Raw genomic sequence first — 13,105 nt, 5'->3', positions numbered from 1 at the left:
ATGCTGTAGTTTACATGCACTCAGGCTTCCCGGTCAGAGATGTCCAGAAGGCAGATGTGTGTATCTGGAGCTCAGTGAGAGTTGTGAACTGGAGAGTCAGAGTTGAAGGTGGTCCGTATCATAAAAGCTGGAGTGGTCACCATGGGTATGAGTAAGACAACTCAAGAAGAGTTGGCAGAATGAGCCAGAAGTTACTGATGAAACCACAAGGATTCCTGAAGTCTAAGAATGGCCAGGGAGAAGAAGCCCTCAAAGCATATACAAGGGGCAATAGTAAGACAGAGGAAAATCGAGGGAGCAGTATTCCACATCCAAAGCTTCAAACAGAGTGGCTGGGGTCAGGGCCACCTGCTGAAGGTTAAGGGGAAAGAAGAGAACACGGGCACCTCTTAAAAAGCCCGCTCAGAAGACACATAGCACTGAGAAGAAGAGTGATGAGGGAGGACTCTCCAGGGTCACTCTGAACATGGCATCGATGGCTGACTCGTGTGATTCTTACAAATCATGCTATCACCGAGCAGTGTTACATTCCCAACCATAACTCAAGAGACAGCAAATCAGTTTGAACCCAAAGACTTGGGCAGGGACATAAAGTTGCTTTGATAAAATGACAAGCACTGTCCAAGCAACACTCATTAAGACTGCAGCTGTTTCATCAGAAGGACCACGACTAACCTGCAAAGATCTGTTTAGGTGATTTCTTTATTTTGTGCTTTTCTAATTTGTTTCCCGCGAGGTTCACCAGCTGAGCCCAGACAGAGAGCATGGGCTCCGTGAAAGGCAAGTTGGTCACACTGAACACCACAGCTGGGAGCTGAGGGGAGGGGACATAAGCCTTCAAAATGTTGCCAATAAAATTAATAAATGAAATATTTTGAAAATTATATAATTACAGGTCTTTTCACATTTGACAATAACTTTAAAAAAAGATGACATCTAAGGCACACTTACATATATATGTCAAATATAATTACAACTACAGTAATTTTTTTTCACCTACTTATCAACAATAACTACATCTGGGTGATGGTCTTAGGTATTTTCTGTATGTTTCAAATTTTCTACATGTGTATCATTCCTAGTATTATCAAATATTATTTTATAGAGACGTACATTAAGATTGCACTTAGGTTATATGAAAATCAGCTAACCCCCTCACTTTCTTTAGGTACCCGTAATTCACAGGTTCAAGGTGACAATAGCTACTACATAAGTCATCTCACATGGCACAATTAAGAAGCATTTTCTACACGAAGAAAGGTTCTTTTAATTTTTAAAAGTTGAGCTGTTCAATAAAAAATAATCTTCATAATCCACATTTTAAAATAATTAAACTGTCCTATAACTAGACATTAAAGCTGCTAATGCCCTTTTTATGTCTCCAAGGCTAAAGTAAGACATATCAACTCTATAAAATCCTGCCAGACAGGCCCATTTACCATACGAGCGCAAAAGAGTCAAAGGAAGAAACGAAATGGTCTTCCTAAAGTCGGAGCTTCTTAGAAGGGAAACAAGATGTACAGAATCAAGTTCTCTCAGCTGCTCAGAGAACCCAGCTCTAGCATGAAGCCAGGTTACCTTACAACCTGAAGCTAACAGACACAGCCCACTTACCGCCTTGAGCTGGCTCAGCGGACAAACACGACGTGCCCGCATCTCAGAGAACTGCACGGTGATTCTGCCCTTTGGGGTGATGCGGGTGACGGTGCCTTCTCCAAACTCATCATGCATGACCTGGCCGCCGAGGCGCAGGCGGCCATCAATCCCCCCAATCACAGCAAGCACAGCCATGAGGCCACCCACTTCGGGGCTCTCAGAGTTAGGGAACCAGTCCTCCAGCAGGGCCTAGTACACACAGTAGACAGTAAGCTCAAGGGGGACACCGTGGAGCTGCCTGCTCCTTCCAGAAGTACTTTACGGTTAGGCTAAACTAAATTTTAAATTAGCTTCTTCAATAATCATTTCCAGCAAAACACACTTAACAGTGTATCTTTGAACAAAATGCATAGTGTTTAAAAAGACAACTTAAAAGTTAAATTAACATTCTATACAGAAAAATGAACTTATTTTAAAACATGGGAACTACCCCTTCCAACTGCTTCCCTGCCAAGCCACAGGTGATGGACTGGAGCTGAGAGTTGATGTACTTGTTTATAAGTCCATTCCACTGACTCAACGAGTGCAGGCTCCTGAGCAGTACCACCACCTCTTCTGCCAGAGTGCTGCTGTGGGTGGCTGTCAGGGAGGCCTGCGGGCGGGCTCTCCTCCTCCTCAGAGTGGACTCTGCAAGAGAGACACAAGAGGAGCGGCACTGCACTCTGCTCCCTCACAAGGACACAAAGCAGGAGGCGAGCTGCCCTACCTCTGAGTAACGGGATATCTGAAGAACACGTAGTAAGCAAACTGCCCAAGAAACCAAACAGCTTTTCCACAAGGCATTTCATGTCCCTTGACCTCTCAGTCTTGTCCCACGATGGAAGTACTGCTTGCAGTAAATGTACAGCTAAGATCTAATAAAAGACAATTTAAAATGACAAGCATTCAAGAAAACCAATACCTGACAGATGAAGAGATTATGGATCTTTATTTTGTCTTTATTTTTTGTTCCAACAAGGCAATTTATGATGTGAAAAATGTAATGTTATTTTACAACCAAATAATTATACCAAAGTTGATAAAAATAATAATAAACTACATTACAGACGCAGGTGTTTGTTCCTTTAATTAAAACTGAATTCTTTCCAGACAGCTCCAGTGACTCAGATGAGAGCAGTGGATGGTATTTCTCCCTCACCCAGTGCCAGCCAAATCATGTCTCTAAAAGACCTACCTTGTGTTAGTCTCCTTCTCTTCCCCCCTGCGGTTCAATACTGAGTAAAGCGCCTAACTGCAACAGGGCCTGGTAGTGATGCCACTCTCTGTGGCCTCGTGCAGTCCCCACAGCCACACGGGGCATGGGCCAATGGGAGTGCAGTTACCTGCCTCTGCAGTGATGCAGCCGTGAAAGGCGCATGCCCTTCCACGATCTGCATCAGCAGGGTGATCCAGGGTGGGGAGCTGAGAGCACCACACATCTGCGGTGTGAGAGCGATACTCCGCACAAAGCCGAGCGTGCACCAACTCCTGTGCTGCTCTCTACACACCTGGCTGTTTGGTAGGGCTGTGGGAAGGAAAAAAAAACCCACTTGGCACCGAGTATTTAAAAACAAATAATCAGTAAAATCTTTACCTTTAATTTACCTACTATTTTATTTTCAGCAACAAGCTACTCTACAAATATACTGCAATTTCAATAATTCCAAGTGAGAGGAATGAGAGAAGAGTTCCAAGTTAACTCAAAGAACATTTTTAAGCCTTTTAAATACTTTTAAAATACATATAGTGACTCCAACTAGTAGATGAATTTCATCGACTTAATGTCTCTAGAAAGGAGCCCTGGTGGCGCAATGGTTAAAGTGCTGGCTGCTAACTGACAGGCTGGCAGCTCAAGCACCCCAGCCACTCCTTGAGAGAAAGATGCGGAAGTCTGCTTCCATAAAGATTAACAGCCTTGTAAATCCTACGGGGCACCTCTACTCTATCCTACAGGGTCGCTCTGAGTCAGAATTGACTCTATGGCAGTGGGTTTGGCTTGGTTTGGAACGTCTCTAGGCAATAGGAAAATGGTTTCTAATTCAAACAACAGTTATTTATAAGAGTACATCTATTATATTAAAAAACCTCATGTGTTTTAAATATTCTCTATGATCTTGTCTATACTTAATCTGTACCATAAATTTCCAACCCAATTTAAAAAGTCTGCATTAACAGAATAAGTGGTTATCATGTTTACACAATTTGATCATATGATTCAGACATGACCAGGAAACACCAAAGGAGCGTGTTTGCTCCCCCTGGCTTCCCAGCTTCCACTCGTGGTCACCTCCCCTGTAGCTGAGGTGTGGGGCTCTGAGGCTGGAATCTCTTCACATGACCCCTTCCTTGGACCCTCTTGAGGGCCTCCTTCCAAGGCCTGAGTGACCAGCTCACTTTCCTTCGCTCTCCCTCCTGCTCACAAGGATTACAGTGATTCCCACCTCTTTCAGAACAAGATACACACTCACTCACATACACAATCACACATACCCATACCCACGATTCACCTGTACCCCTACACACTCACTCACTAACAGATTCACACAATCATTCACACAGTCATGCACACACACACACACTGACTCACATACAGGCTCACATTCAAACACTCCTCACTCCAGCATACACTCACTGACATTCATTACACTAGCATACTCACATGTACACACACACATGCTCTCACATACTCACCTGAACTCGCACTCAAATACACATATTCAGGCACTCAGTCACATACTCACTCCCACCCCCAGACATAGTCACACAACAAAATTACAGTCCCCAAATATTGACTTTTGTGGCCCACAATGACTCATTACATGCCTGTCTTGTCTGTTGTCCCACTTTCCACTAGCATGCGGAGCAGTCCACACAGAGTCTTAGTGGCCTCACTCTGCATGACTTCAGCATGTACTCCAGCAGAGAGACAAAGAGTTTGCAGTAAATTAATAGTACTTGTAAGCATCACTGAAGTGGGATGAATGTTCCTTTCAATTTGTTCAGCTTCTAAAAAAAAAATAATCAAAATAAGAAACTACACTTTGAAATAAAATTGGAAAACGGCCTCATACGTGCTTTAACGAACTTCCCATTACATTCTTTCTTCTATCTTACCCTGGAGAGGGAAGCACATCTTTTCAGAGGAGCATCTAAGAGAACTAAACCCTTGGTCTATTCATTCCTGTTCCACCTTCCTTGTAAATAATGTTTAAATTTTTTAAAACAAACCCAGCACTAAAATGATTTCAGGGATTAATTTCTTAAGAAAGACAACGTATCTGATTAGAATAATCAACTTGTCAAAAGCTGGTTTCCAGGGAACTCGTCTAAAAGCCCGGGTGACGTCATAACATACCACACTCATGGGAGTAAAGGCCCAATGTCTCACACCCAAAGCCTGCTGGCTCTTGGATGTGAAGACGTGTCAACAGAGGCCCCACTTTCTAATGGGCACCCCTGCAAGGCTCCAAATTTCACTGTGAGTCAAGTTTCCAAGCAGAAAGCCAGATCTGCACTCCTGCTCGCAAGAGAGAAGAAGGAAGGGTGGTGACAGCTGGTTGATGTTGCTGTAAATTGTGAGGCTAGGCACGATAATGATGATAAAGAAAGCACCAGATGCTATTCGCACATTATCCTCATAAGCCCACAAGGTGAGCATCAGCCCCACTTTTACACGCGCTCCGCTTAGACAGGAGGCCACGATTCCCAGAAGGATGGAGCACAGAGCATCTGAGCCAAGCCTTCGGAACTCAGACACTGTAGGCAGCCCCATGCCCGCTCTGTGGCACAGCCCGGCACTTCTCCGGCCCTCAACACCACCTCTTATGCAAGGGGGCTCATACCATCAGAAAAAGGCTTCCATCCGGAGCTCAGCATGCTTACACACAGTCAAACCTGTGCACCAACAGCCAGCGTGGCCTTCCAGATGGCCACAGGGAGCTCAGCCTGATGAGCTTCATCCTCGGGCCAAGGTCATGAGGACCTCCTCCCTCACCTCTGGATGTCCTTTCCAGGGTCACCCACAAATTCTCAGCTCTACTTTCCCTGAGCCAATTAAGTATGGACTAATGCACACTCTGTAAGGTTGTCTGAGTCTGGGGCGATGGAGGAATGACGAAAGGGTAAGAAACGGGGTCTGTGCCTGGTGAGGCTAGTATGGGTGAAGAGGAAGCTGATGAGCAAACATCCAGAGTGCGACGCCAACTTCACAGGCGCCACTCACTACTGCGGACTCCGGGTCCTGGCCAATTGCAGACAGTGCAGAGAGGAGGAGCAAGCATCTGCATCACCTGGCCTTACCACAGTAACCTCAGGGGGAGGTGAGGGAGGAGATACCAAGGTCAGTTCCAGTGAGACCACTGACTTCCAAGGCCAGTTTGTACACATGCTTCTGAGCCACTTGGGATCTTATTTCAAAGCGCTGATTAAAGGACAGACCCAAATCTACAAAATCACTGTCTGCAGAGGAGCCCTGATATATGTCTTTGCCATCCCAGATGAAAATGACAGATAACCAGCATTTGGAAACAATGTGCCTAGGCCATCCTGAGTCACCCACCGGAATCATCCTCGGTGTCCAAATCCTCTGCCGAGGGCTGCGTAGAAGCTGGCAGCTCTGCCAACTTGAGGTCATACTTTCCTTCCTTCCCCATTCTGTATGAGTTGGTGCTGCCCGTGTCCCACTGGACCCTTATCCAGCCATCCTCTCCCAGCTCACCAATCACACGGCCCAGGCCAGGAGGAGGTCCGTCCTGAGAAAGCAAAAATAAAGATCAGTGCAGGCAGTACGTCCACTGCCCAGCCTTCTCCAGAATCTCCACCCAGAGACTATCCCACCAAGGTCTCCAGTTGGCCACTCTCCCTGGAAAGGGGATTATGCCACTGCACAGACCTCCTGTTAACAAGACTAGTTCTAAACTTATCGCAAAATATACAACTAGGATTATCACTTCGAATTAAATGTCATGAAATAACTTGCTCAGGCTCTGTTCTTCCCTCTGAGATACTTACTCTTCTACTTTAAAAAGGGATAAAATCTTTGCTGTGTGGTTAGTTGCCATCGAGCTGATTCTAACTCATGGCGATCCCATGTGTGTCAGAGTAGAACTGTGCTCCACGGGGTTTTAAAGGCTGTAACCTTTTGGACGCAGATCACTGTAATCCAAGGAGCCACTGGGTGGGTTCAAACGACCAATTTTTTGGCTAGCACTTGAGCACTTAACTGTCGCACCACTCAGGGACTCAAAATCTTTGCTATCCCTCAGTGTTTTACCAAAGAAGCCAGAGAAAAAAGAACCATCTCAAACAATCCTCTCTAAGCAAATGCAGAGATGGCGCTGTCCAGTGCGGCTCCAACAGTCTTTCCCGTGGTCCTCTACACCCTGCGCAGCGCTTCAGAGGAGTTACAACCTGACACGCGCACCAGCGACTCCATGCTCCTACTCTTCCGTTTCCCTCTGGCTCTCGTGTCTATGAAAGAACCTGTTCTTAAGATGCTGCTGCCTGTACCAGGACACTTTTAGTTCTGATACTGGAGATACCTGGGCTTAAAGTGTGGCTGAGAAACCTAGACACGACAGGAATGCTACCACACTTTACAAAAATGCAGACACCAGCCACACATGACCACTGAATCATCTTCTTCCATCTGGGAGGATCTGACAGATATTTGGAAGGGTCATACTACAAAGGAGTGGAAAACTGGCTGCCCGCCAGCCAGCAGATGTGCTGCACACACCTGCAATGCTGGGCTCTCAGCCCACAATGGTCGTTTTCTGCTTCAGAGCTTTCAGGATACTATCCTTCAGAAGGAGGTTGTTTCTCTCTCTTGCTTACCCTCACTCTTAATCTGGTTACACATCATGTGTGCCAAATGTCAGTGAGTGGCCACCGCTTTCTGCATGCAACGGTCTCCCTTCAGTGTCCCAGAGCAGGCCACGTTCCTCTCTGCTTAGAAGTCACCAGCTCTATCATCCTACGTTATCTACCAATTGTACGTGTCCTGAGTTAAGGTAGGGTTTGTCCCATTTTTCACACTTCTATCAGATAAATCAGAACACGTGACTAGTGTGTTAAAGAAACCTCTGCGTACCTGATCTCCCCATTTCCAGTCCACACCTCTCATGACCCTGGTTCCGATCTTCATCAGAGCTGCCAGCTCAGGGCCTGACACGGGGAGCTGCACGGGAGTCGTCTCCTTTCGCGTTTCTTCCAGAACGGTGGCTGAGGCTCCTCGGGCAAAAGCATTCGTATCTTCTTCTACACTGTCAGAACTAGGGCCTGTCAAAGGATCAAAAACAACAGGTGAGCCAAAAAGTTACTATAATTTCCTAATCTTAAAACACACACACACACACACAATCAACAGGTACTGATGAAGACAACATTAAAGAATCCGTAGTGTATCTTTTATTTATGAAATAAAATCTATGAAAAATTACTCATTTGGTCTAGGATAAAAAAGGCAAGGGAAAGACAAAATACAAATTACATACAAATATATTCAGAAAAGCTATCTATTCTATCTCTAGGAGTTATCTAAAAAATATGCATAATTATTGTTAGAGAGACAACTATGCTTTTATTAACAGAAAAATAAAAGATAACCACCTAAAAGTCTAACAATGGGAAATTAACAAAATCTAATTATGGTATGTGCCAGGTAGAGGGTGCCTGCATGACCAGCCCCAATAAAAACCCTGGGAGATGAGCTTCTGATGAGCCTCCCTGGAAGTTAACATTTTCACACATGTTGTTACAACTCATTGCACATCCTAAGTGACTCTACTGGGAGAGGACCCTTGACAGCTGGCACCTGGTTCCCCCCAACTCCACCTCATGCACGTTTGCTGGTTTTGCTTTGTATCTTATATGTGAGTCCTCCTAGACTGTCACAGAAACCTGAGTGGCTTTGGGGGACTCCCGATACAGTTGTGTCAGCAATGGAATTCTCTTGAATAACCCTGACTCTCTGAAGTAGCCAATAGCACTGTTTGGGCAAAGGAAGGCTGAAGGGGCAGGGTATGACAAACGGCTGGTGCCCGGGGGGCTATGGAAGCACCTACAATATAAAAGAGCAGTTGAGCTGTCTGCTCTAAGAGGTAAAATTTGCCTGTGGATTTGAAAATTATAAATTGGACCCCAGGATTCGGCTTCCTGAAAGGTCTGGCTGTTTTAGGCCACGCTGGCTATAGAGGGGTGGGGGACCAAAAGGAGGGGAAGAAAGGTATAGCCGAGTACGTCTTTCGCTTCTGTTCTCTCCTCCAAGTGAGAAGAAAATGGCCCAAACCCGCCCAGAGGTGGGCCAAAAAGGTTATGAATTTGTGCTACTGACTTCTCCATGTGGGAAGAAAAAAGGTTAATCAATTTCCAGGGCTGGAGCCAAGTTTTAGATAAATCAGAGGGAGTGGGGGAAGGGAGAAACATTCTAGTCGTTCTTGAGCCTAGCCACTGCTCACCACCCATGCATTCCAGCCAGGGTCATCCCCAGCAGCTGTCATGTGAACCCTGTAAATGTTGACATACTGACAGGGGACTGAATAAATGTATAACTAGAAAACAAGGGGTAATTTTTTAAAAAGTGGCTCTGTGGATCTGATGTACAGATAAAATTGATATAAAACATTATATGCTTATAATTTCATAAATGCTAGAGATCATCCTGATCACAGAAAGCTGCACTATATAAAACAAAACCAAATTTGTTGCCATTGAGTCAATTCCAACTCATAGCAACCCTATAGGGCAGAGTAGAATTGCCCTACATGGTTTCCAAGGAGCGGCTGGTGGATTTGAACTGTTGACCTTTTGGTTAGCAAACACTTACCCACTGTGCCACCAGGGCTTTGCACTATATATACACGAAGCCCAGGCAGCAAAGTGGGTTAAGTGCTTGGCTGCTAACTGAAAGTCTGGCGGTTCAAACCCACAGCCGCTCAGCAGGAGAAAGATGTGGCAGTCTGCTTCTGTAAAGATTACAGCCTCAGAAGCAGTTCTACTCTGTCCTGTACGGTCGCTATGAGTCAAAATCAGCTCGATAGCAACACGTTTGATTTATATATATACACGTACACTAAAAAAAAAAAAAAACTGCTGCTGTCAAGTCACTTCCAACTCATAGTGACCCTACAGGACAGAGTAGAACTACCCAACAGGGTTTCCAAGGCTGTAATCTTTACAAACGCAGATACAGTAAAACCTGCAAAAGTTGGAACCTGTGTAAGGCAGAAACCTGTCAGAGAAGGAAAACTCAAATATTTTCCACTAAACTGAGTGATCGAAAAATGGTAAGACAGCACCCTGTAACCTGTGAGACCCGGAAAAACAAGGCAGTTCCATCAAGTTCCAGCTCTCACAGGTTTCACTCGGTGTGGGTGTGTGTGTGTGTGTCTATCAGTGTGATAGATAGATACATAGACAGACAGACAGACAGACAGATAGATATAGATAGGTATCAGGGAGACACAAATCCTTTGCTTTTTCCCACTGGCAGACCAGTTAGTACTTTAAGTCAGAGTACTGGAAACAGAATTTAAGCCTCCATTAACCAAAGATTTGCACTGTGAGTTTTACCTACTAGAGTCTCTGAAAAAGGGGAGATAACATAAAAAGAGAGGCAATCTCTAAATTAAGACACACTTGCAGAATTTTAAAAACCAATTTTTAGTTGCTAATGAGATCTTAAAAAATCAGATGTCTAACCCTTAGAGGATGATTGTTTTCTATCCTTACGCATATTTTTGAAGCGGTCAATTTGGACTCTTTAAAAAAAGAAACAAGATAAAACAGGGGTTCAAAAGCCTTGCTTTTCACTCGGACTTGGAACACGGCTATCTGGCCCTGAGACTTCTTGGCTTTCTGCTGAAGAAGAAACAGCATGATAAACTGTCCTGACCTACACAGAGCACTCTCCTCCTCTGGCACTCATGGGTCATTTTTCAGGATATACCACATGTTATGTCACAAAGCAATTCTCATAAATTTAAAAAGACTGAAATCATACAAAGCATCTTCTCACACCATGATACATGAAACTAGAAATTAATAACAGAAGGAAAACTACAAATTTGACAAATATGCTGAGATTAAACAACATACCCTTAATGGTTAAAGAGCTGAAGAAGTTACAAGGGAACTTAGAAAATACTTAGAGGCAAATGAAAACAAAAACACAACATACCAAAACTTAATAGATGCAGTGAAAGCAGTGCTCAGAGGAACATTTACAGCAGTAAACACCTACATCACAAAAAGAAGAAAGATCTCAAATCAATAATCTAACTTATGCCTTAAGGAACTAGGAAAACAAGAGCAACTAAACCCAATGTTAGCAGCAGGAAGGAAATAATAAAGATTAGGGCAAAGATAAATGAAAAAAAAGAACAGAAAAACAACAGAGAAAAACCAACAAAACCAAAAGTTAGCTCTTTGAAAACATCAACAAAATTGACAAACTTTTAGCTAGACTGACAAAGAAAAAGAGGGAGAAGACACAAATAATTAAAATCAGAAATGAAAGTGGGTACATTACCACTGACCTATAGAAATCAAAAGGACTATAACAGAATGCTATGAACAACTGTATACCAACAAATTAGACCACCCAGGTGAGATGAACAAATTCCTAGAAACACAAAAACCATAAAAACTTCCTAAAGAAGAAAACAGAAAATCTGAACAGGCTATACCAAGCACAGAGACTGAATCAGTCATCAAAAATCGTCCAAAAACCATGCTCATGGATAGGTAGACTCAACACAGTGAAAATGACAATTCTACCCAAAGCAATTTACAAATACAATGCAATCCCAATCCATATACCAACAACACAGAAAAACTAATCATTAACTTTATATGGAAAGGGAAGAAGCCCCGGATAAGAAAAGCTCTACTGAAGAAGAAGAATAAAGTAGGAGGACTCACACTATCTGACTTCAGAACCTACTATACAGCTACAGTAGTCAAAACAGCCTGGTACTGGTACAATGACAGATACATTGACAAATGGAACAGAATTGAGAACCCAGATGTAAATCCATCCACCTACGGTAACCTGATCTTTGACAAGGGCCCAAAGTCCACCAAATAGGGAACAGAGAGTCTTTTTAACAAATGGTGCTGGCAAAACTGGATATCCATCCACAAAAAAAATGAAACAGGACCCATACCTCATACCATACACAAAAACTAATTCAAGATGCAACAAAGACCTAAATATAAAGCCAAAAACTATAAAGTTCATAGAAGAAAAAATAGGATCAATGCTAGGAGCCCTAATGCACGGCATTAAACAGGATACAAACTATAACCAACAACACACAAACCCGAGAAGATAAGCCAGATAACTGGGATCTTCTAAAAATTAAACACTTATGCTCATCAAAAGACTTCACCAAAGGAGTAAAAAGAGAACCTACAGACTGGGAAAAAAATTTTGGACATTACAAGTCAGGTAACAGTCTAATCTCTAAAATCTACAAGAAAATACAACACCTCTACAACAAAAACACAAACAATCCTATTAAAAAATGGGCAAAGGAAATGAACAGACAGTTCACCAAAGAAGAGATTCAAGTGGCCAACAGACACATGAGGAAATGCTCACGATCACTAGTCATTACAGAAACGCAAATTAAAACCACAATGAGATACCATCTCACCCCCGGCATTACCAGCACGAATCAAAAACACTGGAAATGACAAATGTTGGAGAGGCTGCAGGGAGATCAGAACTCTTATGCACTTCTGCTGGGAACGCAAAATGATACAACCATCTTGGAAAATGATATGCTCCTTCCTTAGAAAGCTACAAATAGAAATACCATACGATCTAGTAATCCCACTCCTAGGAATATATCCTAGAGAAATAAGAGCCATCACACAAATAGACATATGCACACCCATATTCATTGCAGCACTGTTCACAATAGCAAAAAGATGGAAACAACACAGATGCCCATCAACAGATGAATGGATAAACAAACTGTGGTACATACACACAGTGGAGTACTACCCAACGATAAAGAACAATGATGAATCTGTGAAGCATCTCATAACGTGGATGAAACTGGAGGACATTATGCTGAGTGAAATAAGTCAACTACAAAAGGACAAATATTGTATGAGACCTCTATTGTAAAAACTCATGAAAAAGTTTACACACAAAAAGGAACAATCTTTGTTGGTTATGAGGGATGGGGGGGTGGAGGGTAAATACTAAACAGATAATAGATAGTGGTAACTTTGGTGAAGGGTAAGACAGTACATAATATTGGGGAAGCCAGCACAGCTTGTACAAGGAAAGGTCATGGAAGCTCCATAGACATATCCAAACTCCCTGAGGGACTGAATTGTTGGGCAGAGGACTGTGGGGACCATGGTCTCAGGAAACATCTAGCTCAAATAGCATAACACAGTTTTTAAGACAATGTTCTACATTCTACCTTGATGAGCAGCATCTGGGGTCTTAAAA

The 13,105-nt window shown here is 43.4% G+C and overlaps 1 protein-coding gene across 5 annotated transcripts in view; it reads right to left on the bottom strand.

Moving 5' to 3' along the window:
* HERC2 (HECT and RLD domain containing E3 ubiquitin protein ligase 2) overlaps nt 1-13,105 on the bottom strand; it is a 341,529-nt gene that overhangs the window by 143,165 nt on the left and 185,259 nt on the right. For 4 of the 5 annotated variants that reach the window (XM_004372619.2, XM_023727841.1, XM_023727840.1 and 1 more), the window contains 8 exons: nt 7,727-7,914; nt 6,194-6,386; nt 4,459-4,641; nt 2,979-3,160; nt 2,363-2,510; nt 2,087-2,283; nt 1,615-1,845; nt 676-814 (listed from right to left, as the gene is read on the bottom strand). In XM_004372619.2, coding sequence (XP_004372676.1) covers nt 676-814; nt 1,615-1,845; nt 2,087-2,283; nt 2,363-2,510; nt 2,979-3,160; nt 4,459-4,641; nt 6,194-6,386; nt 7,727-7,914 — 1,461 coding nt within the window. The remainder of the gene's footprint in view (nt 1-675; nt 815-1,614; nt 1,846-2,086; nt 2,284-2,362; nt 2,511-2,978; nt 3,161-4,458; nt 4,642-6,193; nt 6,387-7,726; nt 7,915-13,105) is intronic. The other variant, XM_023727839.1, reaches the window with a different exon arrangement.

The sequence above is a fragment of the Trichechus manatus genome, unplaced genomic scaffold, assembly GCF_000243295.1.
Source record: "Trichechus manatus latirostris isolate Lorelei unplaced genomic scaffold, TriManLat1.0 scaffold00019, whole genome shotgun sequence".
NCBI lineage: Eukaryota > Metazoa > Chordata > Mammalia > Sirenia > Trichechidae > Trichechus > Trichechus manatus.
The sequence above is the reverse complement of the archived record's forward strand: the minus strand, read 5'-3'. Positions and strand labels throughout refer to the sequence as shown.